The sequence below is a fragment of the Pelodiscus sinensis genome, chromosome 1, assembly GCF_049634645.1.
Source record: "Pelodiscus sinensis isolate JC-2024 chromosome 1, ASM4963464v1, whole genome shotgun sequence".
Taxonomy (NCBI): Eukaryota; Metazoa; Chordata; order Testudines; family Trionychidae; genus Pelodiscus; species Pelodiscus sinensis.
In genome coordinates this window covers 266,301,254-266,327,255 of record NC_134711.1, presented here as the reverse complement: position 1 = coordinate 266,327,255, position 26,002 = coordinate 266,301,254, and the positions used below count along the sequence as shown (strand labels likewise).

The window sequence follows — 26,002 nt, the reverse complement described above, 5'->3', positions numbered from 1 at the left end:
AATCTTTTCTTGGGATAGGAAGCTATTACAAATACAGTAAAACTCCAATAGTCCGGCATCCAATAATCCAGCACTCCTGATAGTCCGGCATCAAAATAGCAAGAGCCTAGTGAGTGAGCTTCGGCAAAAACTGAGTCACAAGGTAACAGTGGCAGCAGCTGAACTGAGCAAAAAGGGTAAAAAAGGCTTAACAAAACTAAAACATTACAGTATACTGTATACAGTATGTACAATAAAAAGGGTTAAGAACACTTTATATACAGTATATAATGTATACAGTATATATATAACCAACTTATAGTACCTCCTGATAGTCCGGCATATCTGATAATCCGGCACCACCTAGGTCCCATAGGTTCCGGATTATCAGAAGTCTACTGTACCCACTAACTTTAAAACTATAAGAAGGGAAGAAAGCGAGTGATTTCCTAAGTATATGCAAGTAAAACAGACATAAAAAAAAATCTTTCCAAGCATTGATTGGCTTTCAGGCTGGAAAATGTTGGCACATTCTAAGCATTAACATAATATAAAGTTTGTGTCTCAAAACAGATACATTTATATCTGAAAAAGTACCATAATGATATTCACTCCAAACCAGAGTTGTAAAAGAATAGTCTACTACCGGTCCCAGATCAGAGATTTTTCCAGACTAGGGAAGGTCATTTCAGATGCCCCTGCTACCAGGCTCCCAAGCCCTGGATCAGCCACCACCCCTTCTCTTCCTGCTAGCCCCACTGCCCTGCCAGTCCACCCCTGCCTCCCTGCTAAGCCAAGCAGCCCAGCACCCTGTGCACCAGTCTCCTGACCACACCTGGCACCCAGCTATGGCATGCTGGACTCCTGACCTCTATTTCAGAGGCAGAAAGCAGTCGGGAGCAGGAGTTGGTGCTGGGCGGAGCTTAAATTGTAGTAAGAGCCAGGAAGTCTTACTAAATGTACGAGCTGCAGCAGTCTCCGCTTGCACCGGGTTCCCTGCTGCACCTTTGCCTCTTACATGTACTAAGATCCGCCTGGCTCTTATTACATTTAAAAGGCAGAGACGCAGCAGTCGGAAACCGGCACGACTGGGGACTGAAGCCCCGCTGTGTCTCCCTCCCTTATGAACTAGTCAATGGAAATTCCATCGACTGGTCGATTAGCTGATAAATCGAAATTTAACATTCCTACTCCGAACAGCAGAAGTTTAAGCTAAATTCTTCCTTCTAAAATGATCAGATTATCAACTATGTTGACACTTTGCAACTGAATGCTGAGTTCTATCAGTTTAAAAAAACCTCATTTTCAATTAAATCACTTGTCACAGTATGCTCTAAGGCAATGGTCCCCAATCTTTTGAGGTTGTCAGGCGCCAGGGGGCGTGGCCGTTTGCCCGCCGGGTGCCGGGGGCGGGGACACTTGCGCGCCCGGGGCCGGCGCTCCCCCCCTCCTGCCGAGTGCCACGCGCCCGGGGCCGGCGCTCCCCCCCTCCTGCCGAGTGCCGCGCGCCCGGGGCCGGCGCTCCCCCCCGCCGCGCGCCCGGGGCCGGCGCTCCCCCCCGCCGAGTGCCGCGCGCCCGGTGCTCCCCCTGCCAAGCACGCTCCCCCCGCAAGCGCCCGTGCGCCATGTGCCCGGGGCCAGGCCAGCCCCGAGCACCTGGCGGGCACATTGAAATGCATCCGCGGGCACCATGGCGCCCGCGGACACCGTGTTGGGGACCACGGCTCTAAGGCTACGTCTACATTGTGCATTCTTGCGCAATATATGCAAATTAGGTGTGGCATTATTATTTGCATCCCTAATAAGCCGCCACGTTTGCGCTAGGGACTTTTGCACAAGAAGGAGCAGTCTATACTGCTCCCTCTTGCGCAAAACTCCCCTCTTGTGCAAGAGCTGTTCTGCTTGAAGTAAGCAGCAGAACGGCTCTTGCACAAAAGGGAGGTTTAGCGCAAGAAGGAGCACTGTAGATTGCTCCTTCTTGCACAAAAGCCCCTAGCACAAATATGGCGACTCATTAGGTGTGCAAATGTGGCGATATTCATCACGTGCCTCATTTGCATATCTTCTTGAGCAAGAATGCGCAATGTAGACCTAGCCTAAGTGTTTTAGTAATACATAATGAAAAATTGACAAAGGAGAAGATGCAATAATTCTTGATGTATATAATATATAACTCATTGTCTTCTAATATTTTTATAAACTGCATTGCAATTTTTAAAAACATATTAGTGTATTGAAGGGTAGAGAAGTCAAGTGCAGTGAAGAAAAAAGGAAACCCCATATAACTTTTTACTGCATCAACTGACTCCAAAAATGCAAAAACACATTGATAGGGAACAAGGGGATTAGGCCTGCTTCTGGTTGTTTCTGCTTCTTCTCCTCATTTATTACATTGGGCACTCCTTAACATCCATATTACAAAGCTTTTTCAAATGGGAGACTACAAAAAGATAAAAATTGAATGCCTCAAGAGGATATTTAAGATTACCTTTTAAGTTAAATATTTTGCCTTTGATATATTTTTCATAATTTATCACACGTCTGTTTAATACCCAGGACTAGCCTAGTTTGCTTTATGCGTCACATTTGGCAGTTATAAATAGAAAAGGTTTGTTTCACAAAGCACAGTCTATTTTAAGAAAAGGTGTACATTTATCCCTATTTTAGCTTCAACTACATAACAAATAGTCTCTTACCTCTCCCTTCCTCCGATCTATGCCTTCTGTTTACACGCTGCCGCTTTTCCTCTTGCCGTAGTTGAAGGTGATCTTCGATATTAACACCAGGAACAGGGACAGCTACATCATTTAATAAAAAACACAAAATCTATGTTTAAATATTATGAATATGACAAAACCTAGTATCAGCCAAGAAGATGAAAGCCAAGGCTTTATATTTTTTCCTTTAAATACTTCTGCTGAGATATTTAGGAATAAGGGAAGGAGGCAATACAGGTTGGACCTCCTAGGTTTGGCACCCTTGGGACCTGACGGGTGCCCAATGATGAATTTTGCCAGACCAGGGGAGGTCATACCTGCCCCTACCCCATGACTGTCATCCCCTCCCCTCCCCAGAGCCCTGGACCTGCCTCAGGCCCAGTTGTCCCCCACCCTCCCTTGCCTGCCACGCCTAGCAGCCAGCTGGGGCACACAGCACAACCCTGCTGTGGCCTACCAGGCAGTCCCACTTAAGTGCTCCAGGCTCCACCAAGGTTCCCAGCTCCACCGGGCAGCCCTACTGCTCAACAGCTCTGCTGGGCTGTGTCGGGCTCTGGGCCCCGTCGATCAGTCCTGCAGGGGCACACCAGCAGCCCGCAGGGCCCATAGCCACCAGCGGTCCACCGGGACACTCTGGTGCTGCAACATCCGATGTTGCCTGACAAGAGAGTACCTGTTTAGAGAGATTCAATCTGTATAATGATTTAAAAGTGGACTCTCAGCCTTTGGATATCTTTATTTTCCTAAGTCTGCCACACTTTCAACATTTAATAGGATTTTCTGTATTTACTAACTAATAGAAAAACAGGTTTCTAAAATTTGTTAGAACATTTTGGTTTATATTTCTCCCCCAAATTTGCAGTAGACATAACACTAGAAAATGTATCATCTGTTTTGTGGGGGGGCACAGGACAGGAAGTGGCAGCTCAGGGCAGGAGGTGGAGGGCACAGGCATCAGGGCAGGTGGCTCAGGGTTATGGGGGGCTCAATGCAGGGGGCTGAGAGGTGTGGGTGAGCTGCACAGGGCTGCGCTGGACACTGGCAGTGATTCTCCAGAACTGCCCACAATGGTGGGGGACCATGCAGCCCAGCTGGTGGCAGCTCTCCAGGGCCAGCAGAGGCATCTAGGATTGCACTGCCAGCTTGGCTCCTCCCTTCCTCCTGTGTCCAGTGCTGTGGCTGAGGGGTGGGGGAGAGAGTGGAGTGGTTTGGGCTTTGGTTGCGGGGTATAGGGGCCAGCACAGGGGGGAGAGGATGCTCAGCACCAGCTTGGGAACCTTAGCCATGGATGGTGACCAACAACATCCAGAATCCCTCCTGTAGCCAGTCACCGTCTTACAAGTGTGTCCGGCTCCCTGTGATCATTCTACAGAATTGTGCCTGCTAGCAGACCCTTCCATTAGTGTTTTATGAGAAAATCACATTCCAAGCACATCCCATTTTTAAAACACAACCATTACCTCACCTTTAAATTACGATAAGAGAAAGCTGAATACCAAGTTCGGTGGTCCTAGACCATACCGTTTAGGAGGCATTCTTGAACAAACAGATTCTCAGATGGAAGGACACGGAGAAAGACAGACAAACTCTCTCAAATACACAGTAGACATACACAAACTTAACTGCAAGCATAGGGTGTGTAACAGAGAGAAACCAGAATATATTATATTAGTTTCTCTCTGTTTCTCTATGCTCACAGTTAAGTTTGTATCACTATTTCCATTACAACAACTTCTAGAGCTGAAGTTCTCAAGCGTTCTATGTTCAGGACATTAAGGACTCGTATATAGCACTGTGGATTGCAATGCAGGTGCTTACTGCTCATGGAGAATGAGTGTGGGTAAGATGCACTGTTCTTAACGCTGGAAATGCACAGCACAGTTCCTGGTGGAAAAGGTGAGAAGTTCTCAAATGGGAAAAAACTACCTCAAATAGAATAAGGATAAAACAAGTATCTAGCTCTAATTATGTATAAGAATGGATGAAAAAAAGTCACCTCTCTTGGGTAGGCTAAAATTACAAAGAAATGGGGTTCCAATTAAGGCCATGGTAAGAGGAAAGCAGAGAGGTATCAACCCACACAGTCTATTATACACACAGCTGCAATGTATGACACATACAAATCAATGGATGCTGCTAGGATTCTAAAGAAACGTGTCTCTGGCACATGGTGCACATGCGTGCCCACATTTGGAATTAAATAGGAACCATCATTCAAAAAAGCACAAGTGTTTTGCAGTTTTTATTCCTATTAGGAACAGAGACAATAAAGCCAAGTGTGATGGAATCCTAGTCTTCCTTGTGTATCTACAGAAATGTTCGGAGTATCCTAATATCTTACCTCAGGTTTGCAAAAACTTCATTATCAAAACTATGTAAAATAAGAAAAACAACTACTCTTGAGATTCAGACCATATATCAATTTTTAGGACTGCCAATTAGAAAAAAGTATATTCTTTATTGTAAATTAAACAGATTAAAATTCATAAATCAGCACAAAAATGGAATTCTATAGACTCAAATTTCAGAACAGACTAAATGATCCGTACGTGTCCCATCTTTTTAATGCTGACAGTAGTCCAGACTAGAAAATCTGCCCTTCAACAGGAGGAGACTCTCTCATTCAGAAACAGGCAGAAAATAACTGCAGTGCCACAGCACTAGTGCCCTGTTATGCTATTAGGGCATCACAAATGCACCTGACACCAAATTTCATGGTGTCTATCTTTCCTGCTCAACTAAGGCAGGAGGAGAAACATCTGAAACATTTTATATTTTTAAAAATCTGACAATATATTTTAACACTGATTTCTGATTCTAAAGAAACTAGTACAATTGAACCCCCCCAAATTCGGGACTCTCTGGTCCAGCAATATCTGTGGTCCGGCAAGGCCACGGGTGTTGCTGGACCAAAGAGCCTCGGAGGAAGCAGGAGCAACGCAGGGGCTGGGGAACCTCAGCTGGGTCAGGCAGCAGCCACGGAGCTCTCATCCCAGCTGGCGGAACCTCCATTGTTAGCAGGACCAGGTGACTGGGGAGTCTGGCCCCAACTGGGGAATCCCTGTCTGCAGCTGGGCTGACTTGCAGCCGAGTGGCCCTGGACAGGAATCCCAGCAAACCCCTGGTGGCAACGAGGGCAGAGTGACACAGCAGCCTCTTCTGGGGAACCCCCCCGGCTGAAGTGGGGCTGGCGGAGGCAGGAATCTCTAATGGCAGCAGGTCTGGCCCTAGCAGCAGGGCAAGGTAGCTAGAGAACACCCTGCAGCAGTGGGGCTGACAGCAACCAAGTAGTTCCCACCAAGAACCCCAGGAGACCACGGGGCAGCAGGTGGGCAGCAAGGTGGGAAACTGTGCTGGGCCAGTGCTAGGGGGGCCAGCAGTAGGGCATGGAGCCCCAAGGAGAGGAGCTTGGGAACAGGAGAGCACTGACTTCCCCTGGTCCAGTAAACTCCCTGGTCCGGGACAGCTCAAGTCTTAAGGGTGCTGGACCAGGGAGGTCCAACCTGTAGTGGTGAAACAAGCTTCAAATGTTAGGTCTGGTCACCTCCTTTACCACAATACCAAGGAAAAGTCTAAACAATTTATTCATTGTTAAAAGACTACTGCACTAAAATGGTCATGAAAGAGTATTACTGCAAAGGAAAGAATGAAGTTCTATAGAGTGAAGATTCAAAATTATACAATCAGAAAATCAGAAGGCATAAAAAAGTGACAGAATTGTGCCCATTTCTTAACTAACTACTACTTTTCTGCTAGATACACTTGTATGTATGGGGACTGATTACAAGGAAAGCCCAAAATTTATTCTCAAGGGAAGTTGGTTATATTGTGTGACTAACAGTTATACAACTGGCAAATGTCTATTGACCAGTTTCATTTCACTTACCTAGTAGGAGATCTAAAGGAATCATCTCTTTCACAGCATCAAGAATTCCTCTTTGCCTTGCCTCTTGACCATCCAGCTCTCTAGCACAGGCCTTGCAACAACCACATGCAGCACAGCCGGACTCACCAGAGCCACAGCCACAGATTCTACAGAATACAAAGAAATTTTATCTATAATCTACCAAGACAAGCAATATTTGATAACAATGTATCTGAACTACACATATATTAGAACAGACTGGACTAACACCTGTCAAGATAGTCTAGGTTTATTTGGTACTGCCTCCATGCAGAGGACTAGAGCTAATGACCCGACAGGGGTCTTTCCAACCCCAAATGTGTATGATTTTACAATAAACATTCATCTTTCATTTTATTTTTTTAAGGTTATATCTAAAGCCAGGAATCCCATACCTTAGATATCAGCATTTAATGTTATTACAAATACTAAATCACAGTTTATTTATACTCAACACAATTTTCTCCTTTTTATTTTGAACATAAGAAATATTTAAGCCATGTATTACCATTAGAGGTTGAACCTCGAGTCTAGCAACATCCATGGTTTGGCACGATTTAGTTAGCCGGATGTCCACTTATCATGGAGGTGGCCAAGTTTCCTGTCCTCGCATCAAATTAGTTTATGCCACCAGCCCTGGCTCTCAGCATACTGTGCTGTTATTTAGTTCTAATTTACTCCTAAATATTTGCTAAGAGCCCAGTGAGCAGTAGACGTGTTAGTAATGCTGCTAGACAATACTGACATCTCATGGTTCAGCACTAGTCAGGTCCTGAGGGTGCCAGACTAGAAAGGTTCAACATGCATTAAAATCTTTATTAAAAACAAAATCACAAAAGCTAAAAATACTCTTGATTTTCAAAACAGATAACCAATATTTTCTTTAAATATGGTGCTATTAAGACTGAAATCTGAAGTAACTTCTAATTTTATTATATTCTGTACATACTTTACGTAGTCAGCATAATGTATGAAACATATTTGCATGAACATATTCACTTACCCTCCAGGTACCCTGTCTGGACGACCACTACTAACACAGCTGGCTCCATAGCCTGTACAGTCCCCACACACAGTGCAAACCATGCACTGCTCCAGCTTCCATTTATGCATGCCTGGAGGACACATCATGGACTTCTCATCTTTTTCATCCAATTCTTCTTCTAAGTCCTCATCCATTGCTGTGGCCATGTTCTCAACTCCAAAGCCTACTTAAAAAGATATTGAAACACTTCAAAAAGTCACAAATTATATTAAGACGCATAGGGCTATAAGGAATATATTAAAATAATGGCAGATGCGATTCAATTGGACCTTTTGATACATGCAATTAACAGAGTTTACAAAGTTAGGGCCAGACTTTCAAAGACTCAATTTTGCATATATAACTTTGGTAAAATAAGTATGCAACTCAGCCACATATAAAAACTGTCAATTGAAAATGCCCATAAGTACTTAATTTGGCCATTTTTTGCACATAGAATCATAGAATACTAGAACTGGAAGGGACCTCGCGAGGTCATCAAGTCCAGTCCCCTGCCCTCATGGCAAGACCCAGTACTGTCTAGACCATCCCTGATAGATGTCTATCTAACCTGCTCTTAAATATCTCCAGAGATGGAGATTCCACAACCTTCCTAGGCAATTTATTCCAGTGTTCACCCACCCTGAAAGTTAGGAACTTTTTCCTTATGTCTAACCTAAACCTCCCTTGCTGCAGTTTTAAGCCCATTGCTTCTTGTCCTATCATCAGAGGCCAAAGAGAACAATTATTCCCGCTCCTCCCTGAAACACCCTTTTAGATACCTGAAAGCTGCTATCATGTCCCTCCTCAATCTTCTCCTTTCCGAACTAAACAAGCCCAATTCTTTCAGTCTTCCCTCATAGGTCATGTTCCCTAGACCTTTAATCATTCTTGTTGTTGTTCTCTGGACCTTCTCAAATTTTTCCACATCTTTCTTGAAATGTGGTGCCCAGAACTGGACACAATACTCCAACTGAGGCCGAATCAACACAGAGTAAAGCGGAAGAATGACTTCTCACACCACATGCCTTTTTTCTATGGCACTCTTTTAAGTATGACCAGGAGGACACCATTTAGAAATCGGTATCTAAATTCCAGTATTTGCCTCTACCTTCCATTCTTTTTGGGGACGAAAAAATAGGTTGAATCCTGTTTCTTGAAAAGGGTTGGGTACTAAATCCACAGCTCCCCTTTGTAAGAGAAAGTGCACCTCCAGTTCGAAGAGATTGTCACATGGGCATTTCGTGTACATGGATCATAGAGGAGGATCACTATACTGTGGCCATCCTGGATAATATCTAGGACCACTTGTCCACTGCTACTGCTTCCGATGCCATCCAAAAGAGTTTGAGATGGCCCCTGAAGGTGGTAGACAGAATGGACATTTGCATATGGACTGGCTGAAATCTCTAAGGACACTCAGAAATAATGCTTACGTGAAGACTGGGTGAACTGGGTAGATGACTAGCAGTACAATTTCAGATCTTTGGGTATCTATACATCAGTACCCAAGAGGAGAGTGGCTCTACTGTGATTTAGGGAGTGTAAGGACTCATCTATCTTCAAATCGGAAGACCTGATGTCAAAAGGGAGGTCCTTCTATAGTGTTCTGCACCTCCCTGAGGAAGCCAGAGAAGTGTAACCAGGATTCCCTTCTCATGTCAATTCCCACTACAAAGACACAGCAAGCTATCTCGGCAGAATCCTCTCACAAGTAGCTTGCCCTGCTGCAGAATTGCCTGGAATTGGTTCCAATCTTGTAAAGGTAGCTTGTCTATGAACTCAACCACACCCACAGTTAATAAAATCATAATTTGCCATCAGAGCGAAGTAATTTTAAATATGAAATTGGAGTCCTGCTGAGAAGCCAACTTTTCTGCTCATGAGGTCTAGCTGGCTACTCTAGCAAGTGGTGTGGTGCATGGCTATTGTTACTTGCAATGCTTGGATGCCAACTGGATGACCAATGAGTTCAGGGGAGAATGAGAGAACAGGAACTCTGACCGTTTGGTGGGGAAATAAAGCCTCTTTTGAGCCCCTTTCAGGGAAGGTGCACACATGGCATGGGTTGGAGAATGGCCTCATTTATTAGTAGGGCCAGCCTTGCTGGTACCAAAGAGTATAAGATGTCAAGCAGCTGACATTGATTGTCCTGTACTTCCTCTAATGGCTATTCTCTACAGCAATTCTTAGAACTGACAACAGTCAGCCGGTGGAGAGAAGGAAATTGAAGAGCTGCTTGTATCCGGAGAAGATGAGGGATATCTCTCCTGATCCATTGGTACCATCAGAATTGGACTAATCAGTGTATCATCTGGTGCTATGCTGGCATGCATACCTGGTAAGTGTTGCAGTTGCTCAATGAAGGAGTTCTCCCAAACCAAGTGTGATTGTTCAGGTGGTGAATATTGGGGCCATGAGATGCAGTATAGCCAACCCAGCTGAACCTGCTGTTGTGCAGCTAGTGACTACAGTGCATTCTTTGGGTCAGGCCAGGTGTGGAGCTGCCACAGTGCCATCAGAATCTTTCAACTGTTACACTTCTGGCATGGGAGCAGAACACCACGTCATACATCTATACTGTCTGAATCAGAAGTGTCAGAAATCCTGACAAATGGCAATGTAATAATAACCGAAGTCAGCATGAATATTGCAGGGAAAGGGTCTCCTTCAACTTGATGACTGGATGTGGGTCCATGGACACCATAGTCCCTCAGTGCAAACTTCACAAGGGAATCAGTATTCCCTATAAGCTGAGCATTTGGGCACTGGCCTAGGAGAAATTTAAATGCTGCCCAGGCTGATTAGCAGAACACCCACAGCCGGCAACATGTCTTCCTACCAGTGGTGCACATCCACACAGGTCTCTGTCATGTAATACAATTTATTCCGCACATGAGTCAACAAAAATAGAAAGAACATCTAGAGTGCTTCCACATCTTGGGGTTTGAGGTTACCATTCCACTGAAGAAGCCAGTACCAGGAATTGTATCTGTCTGAAGATCAACGGCTCCTAGGATGCGAGCAGACACACAACTAGTAGAGTTGCAGGATCTGTGATCAGCACCAGTGGATCCAGCAATTGGTATGTTTATTACTTGGTCTTGTAAGACTTGGAAACTGTAGCTCCTTCATGTATGAAACTCACCATCGGTGTCATGCCCTTCTTAGACTTGGAAGGAGACATACTGCCATGCTTATGCACATGTTTTTGTTTCATTGCTTCATGGGTAGGAACAGTCATAGGGGCCTTACTACCAGTGGAATACATTAGGGACCATCACTTGAAGAATATATTGTTTCTAACCATGTGGAAGAGAAAATTTAGCTTAGTTTTTATTCTTGTTATTTTCTAAAAACATGCAGCTCACCTTTTCCTCCCTGGCTCATGGAGCCTGTGTCTCGTCCACACTGTCCTTTATTATTTACACCGAATGTCCAAACTTTTCCATTCTTCATTAAGACACATGTATGAGCTTTGCCCATAGCTACTTGCGTCACAAAATGGCCTTTCAAATCTGTTACTAAACCTGTGATACACAAAACATTTGGGTGATGAACAGCATTTTCTTTTTCTAGATCAGACATTCACTATAATTTCTAGTACACTAATACACTTTTAATTTTTTAATCAGGTGCAGAGATAGAGTGAGAATGATTGAATACTAAAGTTAGTAAAACACATACATGTCTACACTTAAAGCTTAGGTTGACCTAGCTTTGTTGCTCAGGGGTATGAAAAATTCATATCTGAGAGATGTAGTTAAACTGATCTAAGCCTGATTACAGATATTCACTAGGTCACTGGAAGAATTCTTCTGTTAATCTAGTTAACACATTCCAATGGTTTAATAGCAGCTATGGGGGGGGGGGGGGAGAAACTATCAGTGTCTACAGTTTTAAGCTTTAAATATGCAGTGCTGTAGCTGTAGTATATATTAGGACACAGGTAGTGGGGGGGGGGGGAAATGAAGGGGAAAAAAACCAACAACTAAACTACCCAGCAAACCAAATAAATGTACAACTTTATTTAAAAAGTGATTTCATACAGAAACAATCAAATTGGAAGAAAAATTTTTCTAATGCTTCATTTCAGCTGTTATGTTTTAATGCTGAATCAATATAGCCAAACATTTTAAAGACATGTCCCCCTTCCTCTGTACTTAACTAGCATTTTTGTCTTTAAATGTCTCCCAAATATCAACTTACTTGTGCTGTCAGAGTAAATGGCATCTTTTCCAAACATATAAAGTTCTCCATCTTTTGAAATGACAGAACTGCTCCCATTATTACATGCTGTATACACCACAATCTTTCCTTCCATTTTAATGATCTTTTTAGGCTTATAGGGTTTTGACTGCCGTCTGCTTTTAGCTTTAGAAGAAAAAAGTGAAGGTGAGAAGAAAATAATATTTTCACTAGGTAAACCAAAACATTTGTTTCATAATGCAATGCTTCCTTAGATTATCTTTGCAAAAATCTGCTTATCAATTCTCCCACTGAAAATAATATTTTGGTTGGTTTTGTAAAATATCATTAATCTTTTCATCATTAGTGGAATGACAGACAAGCAGAATTTGTGCCTCAGCGGCCATATTTTCATGATAACTCTGCAAGGTTTCTTCAACTGGTTCTTTTATATTGAATATAATTGTAAGAATAGAGGTCCTAACTAAAAAAGGGGTTTAGGGGCCAAGATTATTGTAGAGGGTGTTGTGGTACTGTTACCCTGACTGCTGCACTGCTACTGGCAGACACACTACCTTCAGTGCTGAGCAGATGGATAGCAGCTGCTGACCAGGAGCTCAGCTCTGAAGGCAGAAAGGAAGCCAGCAGCAGCAGTGCAGAACAGTGTTCCCTCTAAGCGGTGCGGCAGCACAGCTTCACAGGTGAGATTAATCAACCCCACCTAGTCAGTCAGCTCCATGCATGAAGCCTTGAACCTCTGACTGGGCGGAGCTGATTAGCCACCTATGAAGCTGTGCTGCCACATATCTTAGAGGGAACAGTGCAGAAGGATGTCATAGTATGCCATCATGTTATTGCCACCATTACTTCTTCACTGCTACTGGTGATGCTGCCTTCAGAACTGGGTATCTGGCTAACAGCCACCATTCTCTGGTCACCCAGCTATAGAGGCAGCACAGAAATAAGGGTGGCAATATCACAAACCTTTTAAAATAACCTTGCGCCCCCTCCTCTGCAATTCTCTTAGGCCAGAAACCAAAATTTGAGAAATGCTTGTTGCCCACCCCCATGAAATTCGTATAGCACAGAGTAAACGCACACAAAAGAGAAAAATTCACTGAGGGGGGACCAGATTTATCAGTACATGACATTTTTCATGGCCATGAATTTGGTAGGGCCCCAACAATACTGATCCTAAAAAAGCAATATTTGCTCTTAAATGCTTGCCTGACACTGCAAAGATGCATAAGCAAAAGCTGAAATTATCTGTACTACTTCAAGTCTGATGACTGGATTCTTACTATTTAAAAATCTTGGTTTAAAAGTTTTTAAATGCTCCAGTAATCTAACACATCAAGACCTGATCAGGTTCCCATTTAAGTCTCTTTAAGATTCAACAGAAGCCACAACATTAGTTTCCCTAATAGTTGTGCTAATTCTAGCAATATTTTACCAAGAGTGCCTATTTAAATTCCCCACCCCGAGATACAGAAATTCCCCAAATTTTGGCTCTTGAGGATCCTTCCACTTCTGGTATTCTAAGATGGAAGAGCTAGGGAGAGAGGTAGATACATCCACCCAAGAAAGGCAAGCTCCCCTGAACTTTGTTCACAGGAGGAGTCAAGGGTGGAAGAAAGACCCCTAGATGGGCAGGATCCCCAGATATTGGTACACTCTTGGGGGCAGGGTTTAAACCAAAAGGGGGAACATATATCTTCCAGAAACCAACTCAGGAGGGGGAAGGGAGAGGGGCTCGGAGCACTCCAGATAAACAATTCCCTTTCAGAATGTGGATCACATGAGCGGGAGAAACAGAAAGGGATAAGCAGATTAAATCCCTCCAGATGGGCTGAAGACCTCCAGACCATGCCACAGACACAGGAGTTGAATATAGGGCTAACAGGCACTGCTACCCCATTATCTCCCAGTTCACTTGTCACCTTATCCGCATAATCTCCCTTCTAGTGTTCCCCTCCACTCCACCTAGTAGTACCCCTCTCCTCCCCCTCATCACGATACCAATAACTATTCCCCCTATTTCTGCCAATTTTTCCGTCCCTAATCACCTTCCCCTCCGGGAAAGCTTTTGTTGGGCAGTCCATTTTCTTTTAAGAAAACAGTCTTCTGAATATTCTTCCGTACACTGATTACATTTCCTCAAATTTAAAAAAAATGCACTCTTCGATAGAGATTAATAGGAGCAGTATTTCTGCTACCTTACTTCAGATTTCTGTCCTTCAGAATCCATCAACTTTAAGAAAATCTGTTTCCCCCACCCAGAAGCTGGATCTTGTGAATAACTTAGTCAAAAGGTTCCAATTTTGGACCACTGACTGTAGCCCAAGGCATGGCACATATCAAGAAAACATGATTAATTATACAAATTCTAGAGCACTTAAAACTAGTGAAGGTCTAAAAAGCAGAAAAGCTGCTCTTAACCTCAACTACAGTAACATTATTACTCAGCTGTACCACAGAGGTAAGGCATCCTACTATAGGCGACCCCCGCACTTACAACCTAATTTGTTCCTGGAGAACCATCGTAAGTCAGGCTGTCATAAGTCGAACCCTTACTGCCCACAGAGGCAATGTTATGAATGGGGGTTCATTTCCTGGCCCGTTTTGCCTTCTGGGAGTTGTAGTCTCCTGGATGCAGCAGCACAAACAGCACCCAGAACCGGCCAGGGGCTGTGCCAGGCAGCTCCACAGGCAGCACAAACAGTGCCCTGAGCCAGCCGGGGGCTGTGCCCAGCGGTAGGCAGCCCCGCGGCCCCTGGAGCGGGGCGGCCAGAAATGCAGGGGGTCACAGGTCGAGCGGTCATCAGTCAGGGGTCGCCTGTACAACCCTTAAACAGTAGCATTATAAGAAATTATAAAGGTTGAAAAATTAAGAAATGCAGAGTTAGGATAACTCTTCCCACACAAAATGATCAAACAACCTTACTAGTCCAATGTGAGTATCAATGTAATGCAAGAATCTAACAGCATCCTAATGCCTCTCCTAATCAAACTTGCCATCTTCTCTGACTCATAGTCCAGTGGACCTTCACTGCGCTCTGTCTAGCACCAATGATCCCTGGACCATTTGCTACTGTTTTGCAAAAATTAGTAGAGGGTTAAGGTCTGGGATTTCTCTGTGAGGATAGCTATACTTGGAGCAGGGGATATGATTCCCAGTTCAAGTAGACATATTCAAACTAGATCACTGAGATAGTACGTTAGAAATAGTGTAGCCAGGGTCACTCAGGAAGCGTCAAGAGGTAGTGCAGCCATAAACTCTCATGAGCACAGTATACAGAGTCACCACACTAGCTCATGCCACAACTCACTGCTACCCATGCTATTCTAGTTACACTACTGTTTTTAATGCATATAATGCACACAAACATGTTGAGGATATGCTCATGCAGTGCTCTGGTAGCCTATGCATTTTCCCCCCCTCACCTTAAAGACTGGCTAATATTAATTTTACTGGTATTTTTCTAAAAGTACCAATTCTATATTAAACCATTGATAATAGAACAGTAAAACCTACTTGATTCACCATCTTCTCCTTTACTAGCAGAACCAGTAAAGAATATACTTCCATCCTCTGCAACAAGTAAGGCATGTGAACCATCGTGTCCAACTGAGAACTGGATAATCTTGGGAGATTTTGTGATTGGCAGCTCAACCCATTTTCCTGCTGAAGGACCACCTTGTTTGATTCCAAGGCTCTGATATTTGCCAGTATAATAAATCTGGAAGAAAAAGCTATATAGTTCTATCATGCCATAATCCACAAAAATGAAACAGTAACTATATAATAAAAGCAAACTTCAAAATAAAGGGTTCAAGGATTTTACCCCATTTGATACTTTTAATGGTAAATAACCTTAGAAAAGTTTATTGTAAATGAAAACCAAACTGGACATCTTTCTGACTATCACTTCTGCAAAGTGAAATGGTGTACAAAAGAAATATGTCTCCCCCCCACCCTGATACTCTGTGACATAGTTCTCTTCCTTGGTTTACTCAAAGAACTTTTCATCATGAATTCTCATGTAAAGTGGGAGTGCATAATTAATTTGATTACAGGAGCAGATGAACAGAAAACATAATTACAAAGCAACAATACCAAGGAAAACCAAAATAAAACACCTTCAACAACTCATCAAATTATGTGATATGTCAGAACACATTATACTGTTGGTACTTTTGGCATGTGCTAAAACATTGGTACACCGAGTTAAATTAAAAAGTGTCAGTCTGAACAATAAATTCATAATTTTTTACAACAAACATCATCCAACACCAAAATCTCTCCTCTTTTCATTTACAAGATATCTTTCTTTTTAAAGCAAAGACAGACTCCTGCTGCATCTGATTCCAGAAGTTTGACTGTAGCAATAATCAGTACCAAGTTACAAGAGATCATACAATGTACAATTATGAAATAACCTGCCTGTAAAGGAAGTTTCTTCTTCAACTTCATGAACTCAATTATTGGCTTATGCCACAAAGACACAGAAGTTTATTAAAAACATATGCAATGTACTCTTATCCATATCTGAATCATTCCCATGTAATTAGGTGTCACATATGATGTCTGTCCTGGGCCAATCTGTATATCCTCTGCATTGTTCAGTCCCATAAGTTTTCTCTCTGAGCAGTACTCAGTAGCGAAATTATTTCAATCCACCCCTTTTTCCATGTTACTCCGCTGCTCAACACACATGCTCCCATGGCAGATATTCTGGGCTTTATTCTTGACATGTCCAAACATTTCCATCTTCTCTTCTAGATATCTTTGGTATAAGTGTTTTGCTGGGCTCTGATGAATCTTGGCATGTTATGAACTCATTCCATTTATTAAACTAATAATTGAGGCATTTTGCTTTGAAAGGCATTTAGAGATCTGTCTATAGGTATACTGGACTTCTAAGTTTTATACCCATGTTAGGACTGCACACATTGAGTCCAGATGCACACGGACTCCTACCCCAAAGCAAAGGGAAGCATCAGTAACCAATGACTTGGTTGGAAAAGGCTGAGTGAAGGGGACTACTCAGTACACATCATGTGGGAATGCCCAACAGTGCAAGTAGTCTAGGACTAGAGGAGGAAGACAAATCCATTTATCCAGAGAATCTGCGAAATGGCAGGCGACCATCCTGACCCACATATGAAGAGGGAGAAGGCACAGTCTGGCAAACCATATCACCAGGATACAAGGAGATTCTTCCCAACAGGCTCAGATACATCCAACGGCTCTGCCACAATCTGCAATCTCAGCCCTCCACACAATCTCGCAGAGGGGCTGAAATTGCAGACTGAGGCAGAGCAGTTCAAATTCCTGGAAGCAGTTGTTTGGGGGAATGCTCTCAACCTCAGGAAATCTTACAGGGCCCAAGGAACTCCATTTTTTGAGTGGGAACCAATGATGACTTTCCATCATTTAAAATGAGCATCACTTGGTGAAGCACACACAACAAAATGGTGGCATGTATGAGAATCGCCTCTCTGGAGTCATGCGTCAGTAAGCAATTGTCACGGTAGAGGAAGATATGAATTACGTCCTGAGATATACTATGATCATAGTCATGCAGTTGGTGAAAAGTCAGTTGGGAAGCTGAAGGGAGTTGGTGAAAAGCAGAAGGAAGGCTGAATGTTCTCTTACTACAAAATGAAGACATTTCCTAGGGCTCAGTAAAACTGTCATTTGAAAGAAAACATCCTGAGGCCAAGAGCAGCTAACCAATTCTTCTGAGATAGCACAGGGAAGAGTGTCACTAGGGTGACCATGATGAACTTCACATATTTAATGAATATTCTGAGGTTGCAAAGGTCAAGAATGTGTCTGATCTTGGCCCTTTGGTTTTGGTTTCAGGAAGTATCAGTAGTAGAAAGAAGTTATTCACTTTGTGCAGTAATAATGGTTTAAGATTCACCCTGTGGGTAGCAGGTCATCCCAGCACTGCAGATCAGAGACTTCTCCACCTGTAGTTGATTGGGCTGCGCACACGCTGCAGGCATCAAGGTGTTTGTGCCTTAGCATCTTGCATGCATAGCCAAATCCACCTCCCACAGTTTCTTCTCTGTTACTAAATATATTGTATGTACTCCAAGAGTAGTGGAGCACTCATGGGGGCACACATCTTGAAGAACCATCATTACCGCACAACGTAAGTAACTACTACTTCGAGTGATGGCCCCTGTAGGTGCTCCACTGTAGAGGACTACAAAGCAGTGCTTGTTGAAGTACGGTGGGATTCAGTCATGACTCCTACAGAGCTATAAGACCCTAACTGAGATAATAGCATAAGTTTTTTTTGCAAGTGTGCTCTAATGTCCAGATATCTGCAGTGGGATACCTTATAAGGAAGCCGTTGAGGTTGCAATGGCTCAAGTGGAATGAGTCCTTAGGTTCATAGGAAGGGGCTTAATCTCAGAGTATAACAGGTAGAGATCTAGTTTGAGATCCTTTATGTGGAAACTGCCATTCCCTTTGAACGTTCAGCTATTGATACACAAAATTGATGCAACTTACGAAAAGACCTAGTTCTGTCTAGATAGAAAGCTACCATGCATTATATGTCTAAGGTGTGTAGGGCAGCTTCATATTGGTTTGCATGAGATTTTGGGTAAAAAATTGATAGGTTAACCATCTGGTTAATATAAAAGGTAGTGAGCCACCTTTTATAGGTAGAAAGGCTGAGTGTTAATAATCCTAACCCTAGTGAAGACAGTGGAGGGTGCGGTCAGATTGTGAAAGGTGGGGAACATGGTGCTGAAAGTACTGCTATACTTCCCTGATTAAAGGAGTGACATGGCATTGGTTTGGATAGAACTGGGGTGATGCTGCGATCTGCCTTCGGTGTTGTGGCCTACTTAGTCTGGTGCCTGGTCTGACGGCAAAAGCTAGTGGTAGCAGCTTCAGGCCCGGTGCTGACATGCATGCCAAGTTGGTCAGTGGGCAAGGAAGAAGCATGTTGGCAGGACTTCGAGTTGATGCTGATGGAGGGTCATTTTGGCAGTGTCCAGCTTATCCCTTTTGCTTATCCTAGTCGTCAGCACCAACGTAAAGATTTTATGAGTGAAACTCTTCTCGTGAGAGTCCTTAGCTGGAGGAGTACTGGCCTACTTCCTAGAAGATTTGGAAGTCTAGGCTTTATTGTTTGCAGAGCACTGTGAGGGCTCCTGCTGGGGTCACTAGGATGTTTGAAGGGACTTCTCTAGTAGGATCATTTTTAAATGAAGTTCTGGGTCACACATGGCTCTCATTGTAAGACTGATACAATGCAGACACTTAGCGGGAATGAGAGTCCCCCACACAGCGAACACAGACAGAGTATCCATCAGACATGGGCGGGACAAGTGTCACAGTTTTTAAAAACCCAGAAAGTCTGGCACTGTAATGGGTGGCTGATGCGTAACTTGATTTTGATGCTTTTTTCTTTATTGCCTGACTTCCTTTTCTTCCTCAGAAAAGTTTTTCAATGAACAACAGTAATAACAATATACAGGAACTAACCAAGACTAACTAGGCCAAGCTGAAGGTAAGGGCTGAGAGGAAAAAAAAGTTTTTCAATTTTGAAAGGGAAACAAAAATAAAGAATTGAATATTAACCGACTACAATTATAAATGTTTATTTCAATAGAAATGCGAAGAGAGGATGATGTGGAGCTCTGTCTTCAGCCAAGCATGGTAGATAAGAAACTGAAGCGAGGGCTGGGCCGTGCACGTGAGTTGCTAAGGCACAAATATCTAGAGATGCCTACAGTGCGCCACAACCCAAACAACTACTACTGGAAAAATCTCTGATCTGTGATGCCAGGATGACCCACATATACAGCAGAGCACCCACTGGGACATCACTTGAAGAAGAAGAGTGGCCCCAGTGTTCTATCAGAATTTCCTCCACCACTCTCAACATCAGCAGAAAACTGAACTGCTCAAGAAGCAGTTTTTCATGAGACAGGTCCCTGAAGAAGAATGGGGAGGACAGAGGCACATGAAGAGGAACCGGATAGTGTAGCCCTAACCCAGCATCTAGAACCCATCTGTCAGATGTACTGAGCATCTGTCCCCAAAGGGGCAGGGAAATGGAGAGGGCAGAGTAACAACAAGAACAGTGTTCTGCACCAAGCAATCAAAATGGCCAATGAGCAAATGACTGAGGAGAATGTGGTCTGACTAAATCCCGGACCTGAATGATTCACTTTGTGAGACCCCTCTCTTTTTCTGGGGTACTTTAGGGAGAATGGCAGAAGATGACACTGTTGCTGATGCTGAACCCCAGAGTGGCATCTCTACTTACATTAGAAAAGGAAAGTTAGACACTGGATGATTATTTTGTAAATATTAGCACTGAATAACCTCTCTAACTTTCCCTTTAACCATGTGTGATTTTTATAAATCCTTTAAACTTACATTCAAGCATTTAAAAAATCGATTTACAATTATTAGATTGTGCCTCCCTTAACCAAGACTCTCTGGTCTGGCAACATCTGTGGTCCAGCATGGATCACGGATGTTCCTGGACCACAAAAGCCCAGGAACAGAGAGGTCTGGCAGCAGGGCAGGAGTGTGTTAGGGGGCACTGACAACCCACTGGTGGAGTCAGCATAGTCAGGAGGAGGAGGATTTTTCCTGGTCCGGAAAATCCCCTCATTCAGGATCAGTCAGGTCCTGAGGGTGCTGGATCAGTGAGGTCCAACCTGTACTACACAACAGTATAACTAACAGTGCTACTCCTAGTAAAAGCACCTACACTTCATTTTGTGGCCCTTCCCTCTGTAATATAACAATAACTGTAGAACTTCCTTTGAATTCCAGCTAAAGAGCACCCTCAAAACTCATTTAGAGAAGCCAAAAGCTGCTTTAACAATACTAACATCAAAGAGATGGAAAAGTTATTGAATACATTTTAAAGCAAGTCTGTTAAGGCTGATTTTAGTTCAAATTGTAGATCTAAACTGATCTCACAAGTTCCTCAGGACTTCCATTTAAAAATATCAGCCTCTTTAAAAGCTAGTATTCCAAACAAAAAATCCTCACTGATAACTGCTCCTTACAGTGGCATCACTATGCATTTACTCAGACATATAGCCTCTCTCCAAGTTACGAACGAGTTACGGACCAAACAGTTGGCCGTAACTCGATCTGTTCATACCTCGGACCCCAATGAGTTACACGCGACCGCGCTGTTCGTAAGCGCAGGTCGCTTTCATAACTCGGGGACCGCCTTTACAACCACTCTATGGGAGCTTTGATTGTAAGTGCAAACGGTCGTAACTCGACCATTCACAACTCAGGGAGCGGCTGTACTGAGTAAGAAATATATGGGCTTTATTTGTAATTTAGTAATTAATTTTGATAAGACTAAAAAAATTTGGATGAGAGACATTTAGTGAATAAAAGAATAATCCAGTAATATTTGTTATAATTTATTTAGGAGACAGTTATAAAAATTGAACTGCTATATTAACACTACTTAATTTTATTGCCTTGTCTTTGCTCTCTCATTGTAAAAGCAAATACATAAAAACCATAGTGAGTTGCCAAAGTACAATAGCATAACATTATTAGAAGCAGAATTTTTTTTTTTATAAGCCAATATAACAAACCTAATTTCTATTACAAGATCTAGTAGCATACTATTTATGCAATTTAATATCAATAATGAAATATTTCTAATACCTTTCCACTAGCAGTTTTCATTAGCGCAAATTCTCTTCCTGCACCAAGAACAGCTGATTCCTCATCAAACCCTGTACCTAAGACACAAGATGTAAATTAGGAATGCAAATTATAGGTGGTTTTAAAGATAAATTTTTTCCTTGAGTATCTTCTCTTCCACTGCTGAAGCAGAAGCAGATTTTGTCATTGAGTTCAGCAACAGTATGATCAGAATATGACAGAAAGAAGTATTTCAGGAAAAACTCCTTCTTTCCCTGTGAAGTAATCCAAGAGATACAAAATTTCAAGTTTACAATTATGCCTCTAATTGTAAAAAAAAAAATCAGAGCTACGATAAAGAATATTTTCCATTAACATTTTCACAAAATATATCTGAATATAATTTAATAATCATTTTAAACCAATCCTAAGAGGACAACTATGTTTCACGTTAAATCCTAATGGATTCCAAGTGTAGAGAACTGGATAGATGTTATTTTAAACCATTATCCTTTTCTACACAGAATAAAGTTGACTGTTATAAACTAATATGGATTTGGATTTAAGAACTATGAAAGTCCATGTTTGTAGTCATCAGAATACCTGGGACACCAGAGATACCCAAACAGGAAGGTCCGGGGGCCATGGCCCCATCACTTTTTTAATAGGCTGGGTGGAAAGGCTCAAGCTCATGGTGGGGACTTTGGGCAAAGAGGCAATGCAGGAGCAGGATTGTGGGAAGAAGGGTCAGGATGGAGTGGAGTCTTGGGGAGAATGGATGACATGAGGGGCAGTTCAGGCACCAGTGGCTCCCCCACTTTTAGGAAGCTTCCATGACTCCTCAATGGAGCCATCAGTCTGGAAAGACCACTGCTGCTCCCCTTGTTCAGTTTTATTTATTTATTGTTTGAATTCTAGCATCAAGTTTACTAGTGGTTTATAGTACAATGTCGGAAAAGAGGACATAACAAAATGAAGCCTTACTGATAATGTGCAAGTCTTTCTCCAGATCAAATAAGGAGATACCACAGGCATGTAAGCACTTCCGAGCAAGTTTAAGCTGCAGTTCTTGTTGCAGTACTGGCTCCGTACTTGTTGCAAATATCCGAACTACAAAGCCATCCTGTAACAAATAAAAGAGCCTTTTAAACCATTAAACAAATACTTTCATTAGTTTCTCTGGCACAAGTCAGTCTGGTTTAATCTCACCCTGAAAAGGGCATGCTGTGCATCTCACGTCATCCTTTAAAAGAAATACATAAGTAACACTGAAAAAAATGAGGGTTTTTTAAAGGTAGAGAGAGGACTAATAACTGGTGAAAGGATATTAAAAAAAAAAAACTACAATATTTCAGAGGCAAACAAACCTGAAGTGCTAAGCATAAAAACCATACTTTTTCAAACATGACTGCTTCTGCGTCAAATGTATTATAAACAAAATGAAGACACACAAACTATTGTAACTCAGAAAACTGTGACACTTTGTTTTGATGTTTATTCACTTAGTGATATGATTATTGGAAATTTTATAATAGGATATGGAATTTTTATTTTTTGCATCAGATAAAAGTCACATTGAACAATTTTATTGGCACTTTCATAGTATATGTTTACTAAAAGCGTTTAAGTTGGGGGTGGCCAACACGTGGCTCTCAAGCTGCATGCAGCTCTTTGCTCATAGAAATGCAGCTCTTTAGGGTTACCATACGTCCATTTTTTCCCCAGACATGTCATCATTTGCCCATGTTAAATTGCCAGCTGGACGGCTTTTTTAAAACACAAACAACGTCCGGGATTCAGGGAGGGGGCGGAAGCACCTGCCTTCAAGGGAAAGTTCGATTGTCTTTCAGAGTTGTGTGCCTGGACAGTTCATGGCCGCTCTGAACACATTTCCCAGAGCCTGGAGGAAAAGCGCGGGGCTGCAACGGCAGGTCCAGTGAGATCCAGGGTGTTAAAGAATCTGGGGCTGCCTGGCTCTGGGCTAGGGGTTGGTGCATTGGGTTAGAGCAGAGGGACTGTGGATGCCTGGCTCTGGGGGAAAGGGAAGGCATTGGGTTAGAGCAGGGTGGATGGGGGTGCCTTAGGGTTACAGACATATGCAAATAAATATATAATACATGGCTCTTTGCACTACTATCCACAGCTATTTCGGTTCTTAGGCTGTAACTGGTTGACCACCTCTGGTTTAAGAAAACATTTTCTGGTTCTTTTCATAACAGCTATGCAGTAAGTGTTCTTAGCAAAGCCAACAAAATGACCAGAATCTAGTACTTCTCTTGCTACAAATAATTCAACAAGGTCCGATAACAAGACACGTACTTTTAAACTAACATGGAAACTGTAATGCAACTTTTTGAGGTACTTTTCTAACTGTTGTCCAAGGGTATTCTATATCCTGGAATGTCTCTCTTTACAGACTAGTGGATCTCAGTTGGAGAAGCTCAAAGACTGAAGCCACGCCACTTGCCTCATGCAGATGGCAGGGGTCATGGTCTAAGCAGCAGATTCCACTGCATCCAAGTCTCCAAAAAGGTCCAGTTTCTTTTGCCTCTATTTGCCACAGTTGTCCCTGCCCTTTCCTGCTCATTGACTATAGACACCACCAAGAATTTCAGGGCAGGATAGATATAAAAATACCTATACCCACTGGTGGACACTGTCCTCTTGGATATCAGATGGAATGATAATGGGGTTGGTCAGAGGACTTTGATGATTTTCGTCACCCTATCATGTACTGGCAGCTGAGTTCTAGTTGGGGCCACTGCACTCAGGATGTTAAAAAGAGCATCCAAGGATTCCTCCAACTCCTCTGTTGACAACCTCAGGTTTCAGGCAACTCTCTAACACCTCCTGATGAGCTCTGGCATCATCCTGAGGGGACTCCTGGAAGCAGTCCCACAATAGCATTGTAAGATGAGGATACCTGTACTGCAGGAGCTGGCTCTGCTAAGCACTCGTCTCCTAGGTAGGCCATCAGAAGACTGTTCAGTGGGTTGAGGAGACAGGACAGGATACTCCAGCTCCTCTGGACAGGAGACTGTTACTAAAGGCTTTTCCAGCCTCATGGGTGTCTTTTCTCCTTCTTACATCTGCTGCGAGAAGCCACGGGGTACAGGGAAGCCATGGTACCAGTCATTGTGATCAACGGCTCGAAGTTAGGATGGCGGTCGGTTTCTAGTGGAGTACCCCAAGGTTTGGTTCTAGGACCGGTTTTGTTCAATATCTTTATTAATGACCTGGATGAGGGGATGGAGTGCACCCTCAGCAAGTTTGCAGATGGCACTAAGCTAGAGGGAGAGGTAGATACGGTTGAGGGCAGAGATAGGGTCCAGAGTGACACAGACAAACTGGAGCATATGGCCACAAGAAATCTGATGAGGTTCAACAAGGACAAGTGCAGAGTCCTGCACTTGGGACGGAAGAATCCCAAGCATAGTTACAGGATGGGGACCAATCAGCTAAGTAGTAGTTCTGCAGAAAAGGACCTGGGGGTTACAGAGGATGAGAAGCTGGATATAAGTCAACAGTGTGCCCTTGTAGCCAAGAAGGCTAATGGCATATTAGGTTGCATTAAGAGGAGCATTGCCAGCAGATCCAGAAAATGTCATTATTCCTCTTTATTCTGCTCTGGTGAGGCCACGTCTGGGGTATTGTGTCCAGTTCTGAGCCCCCCACTACAAAAAGGATGTGGACGCATTGGAAAGAGTCCAGCGGAGGGCAACCACAACGATTAGGGGGCTGGAGCATATGACCTATGAGGAGAGGCTGAGGGAGCTGGGTCTGCAGAAGCAAAGAGTGAGGGGGGATTTGAAAGCAGCCTTCAACTTCCTGAAGGGAGGTTCCAAAGAGGAGAGAGGCTGTTCTCAGTAGTGACAGATGGCAGAACAAGGAGCAATGGTCACAAGTTGCGGTGGGAGAGGTCCAGGTTGGATATTAGGAAAAACTATTTCACTAGGAGAGTGGTGAAGCACTGGAATGGGTTACCTAGGAAAGTAGTGGAGTCTCCATCCCTAGAGGTGTTTAAGTCTCGGCTTGACAAAGCCCTGGTTGGGTTGATTTAATTGGGATTGGTCCTGCCTAGAGCAGGGGGCTAGATTTGATGACCTTCTGAGGTATTTTCCAGCTCTATGATTGGCTCCATGACCAGGGAAAGGTTGGTGGCACTGTTGAGACAGGCAATGCCAAATATAGAGGTGTCTGATGAGCCTGCAAAGCATCCTGGTCAGAAGGGACCCATATTCAGGCAACTAGGACCACCCCTAAATGGACTAAGCATTCCAAGCCCTGCTGCGATCATCACCAAGGATTCCCGAGAATCTGTATGGCAGGGATCCTGGTGAACAGTGGTGGTGGCAATATTCAGCAGATCCATTTCCAAAACACAGTAATCTATACCAAACACTTGACAATCAGTGGCACAACTGAAAAAAGGACCTGAGCAGTACGGGAATGAAGAGCACTAGTGCTGAGGCAAAATTCTTGGTCTGTACACAGGAGACTGGTACCCTTACTTGCATCAATGGTCATCA

At 43.2% G+C, this 26,002-nt stretch overlaps 1 protein-coding gene across 17 annotated transcripts in view; it reads right to left on the bottom strand.

Annotated features, from left to right (window-relative positions):
• The window catches only part of MYCBP2 (MYC binding protein 2), a 368,898-nt gene that overhangs the window by 279,660 nt on the left and 63,236 nt on the right, over window positions 1-26,002 (bottom strand). For 13 of the 17 annotated variants that reach the window (XM_075918843.1, XM_075918845.1, XM_075918849.1 and 10 more), the window contains exons 10-17: window positions 22,458-22,596; window positions 21,495-21,571; window positions 15,348-15,552; window positions 11,834-11,998; window positions 10,996-11,154; window positions 7,604-7,811; window positions 6,583-6,728; window positions 2,676-2,777 (exon numbers count right to left, since the gene is read on the bottom strand). In XM_075918843.1, the coding sequence (XP_075774958.1) occupies window positions 2,676-2,777; window positions 6,583-6,728; window positions 7,604-7,811; window positions 10,996-11,154; window positions 11,834-11,998; window positions 15,348-15,552; window positions 21,495-21,571; window positions 22,458-22,596 (1,201 nt within the window). The remainder of the gene's footprint in view (window positions 1-2,675; window positions 2,778-6,582; window positions 6,729-7,603; window positions 7,812-10,995; window positions 11,155-11,833; window positions 11,999-15,347; window positions 15,553-21,494; window positions 21,572-22,457; window positions 22,597-26,002) is intronic. The other 4 variants (XM_075918844.1, XM_075918858.1, XM_075918859.1 and 1 more) reach the window with 1 other exon arrangement.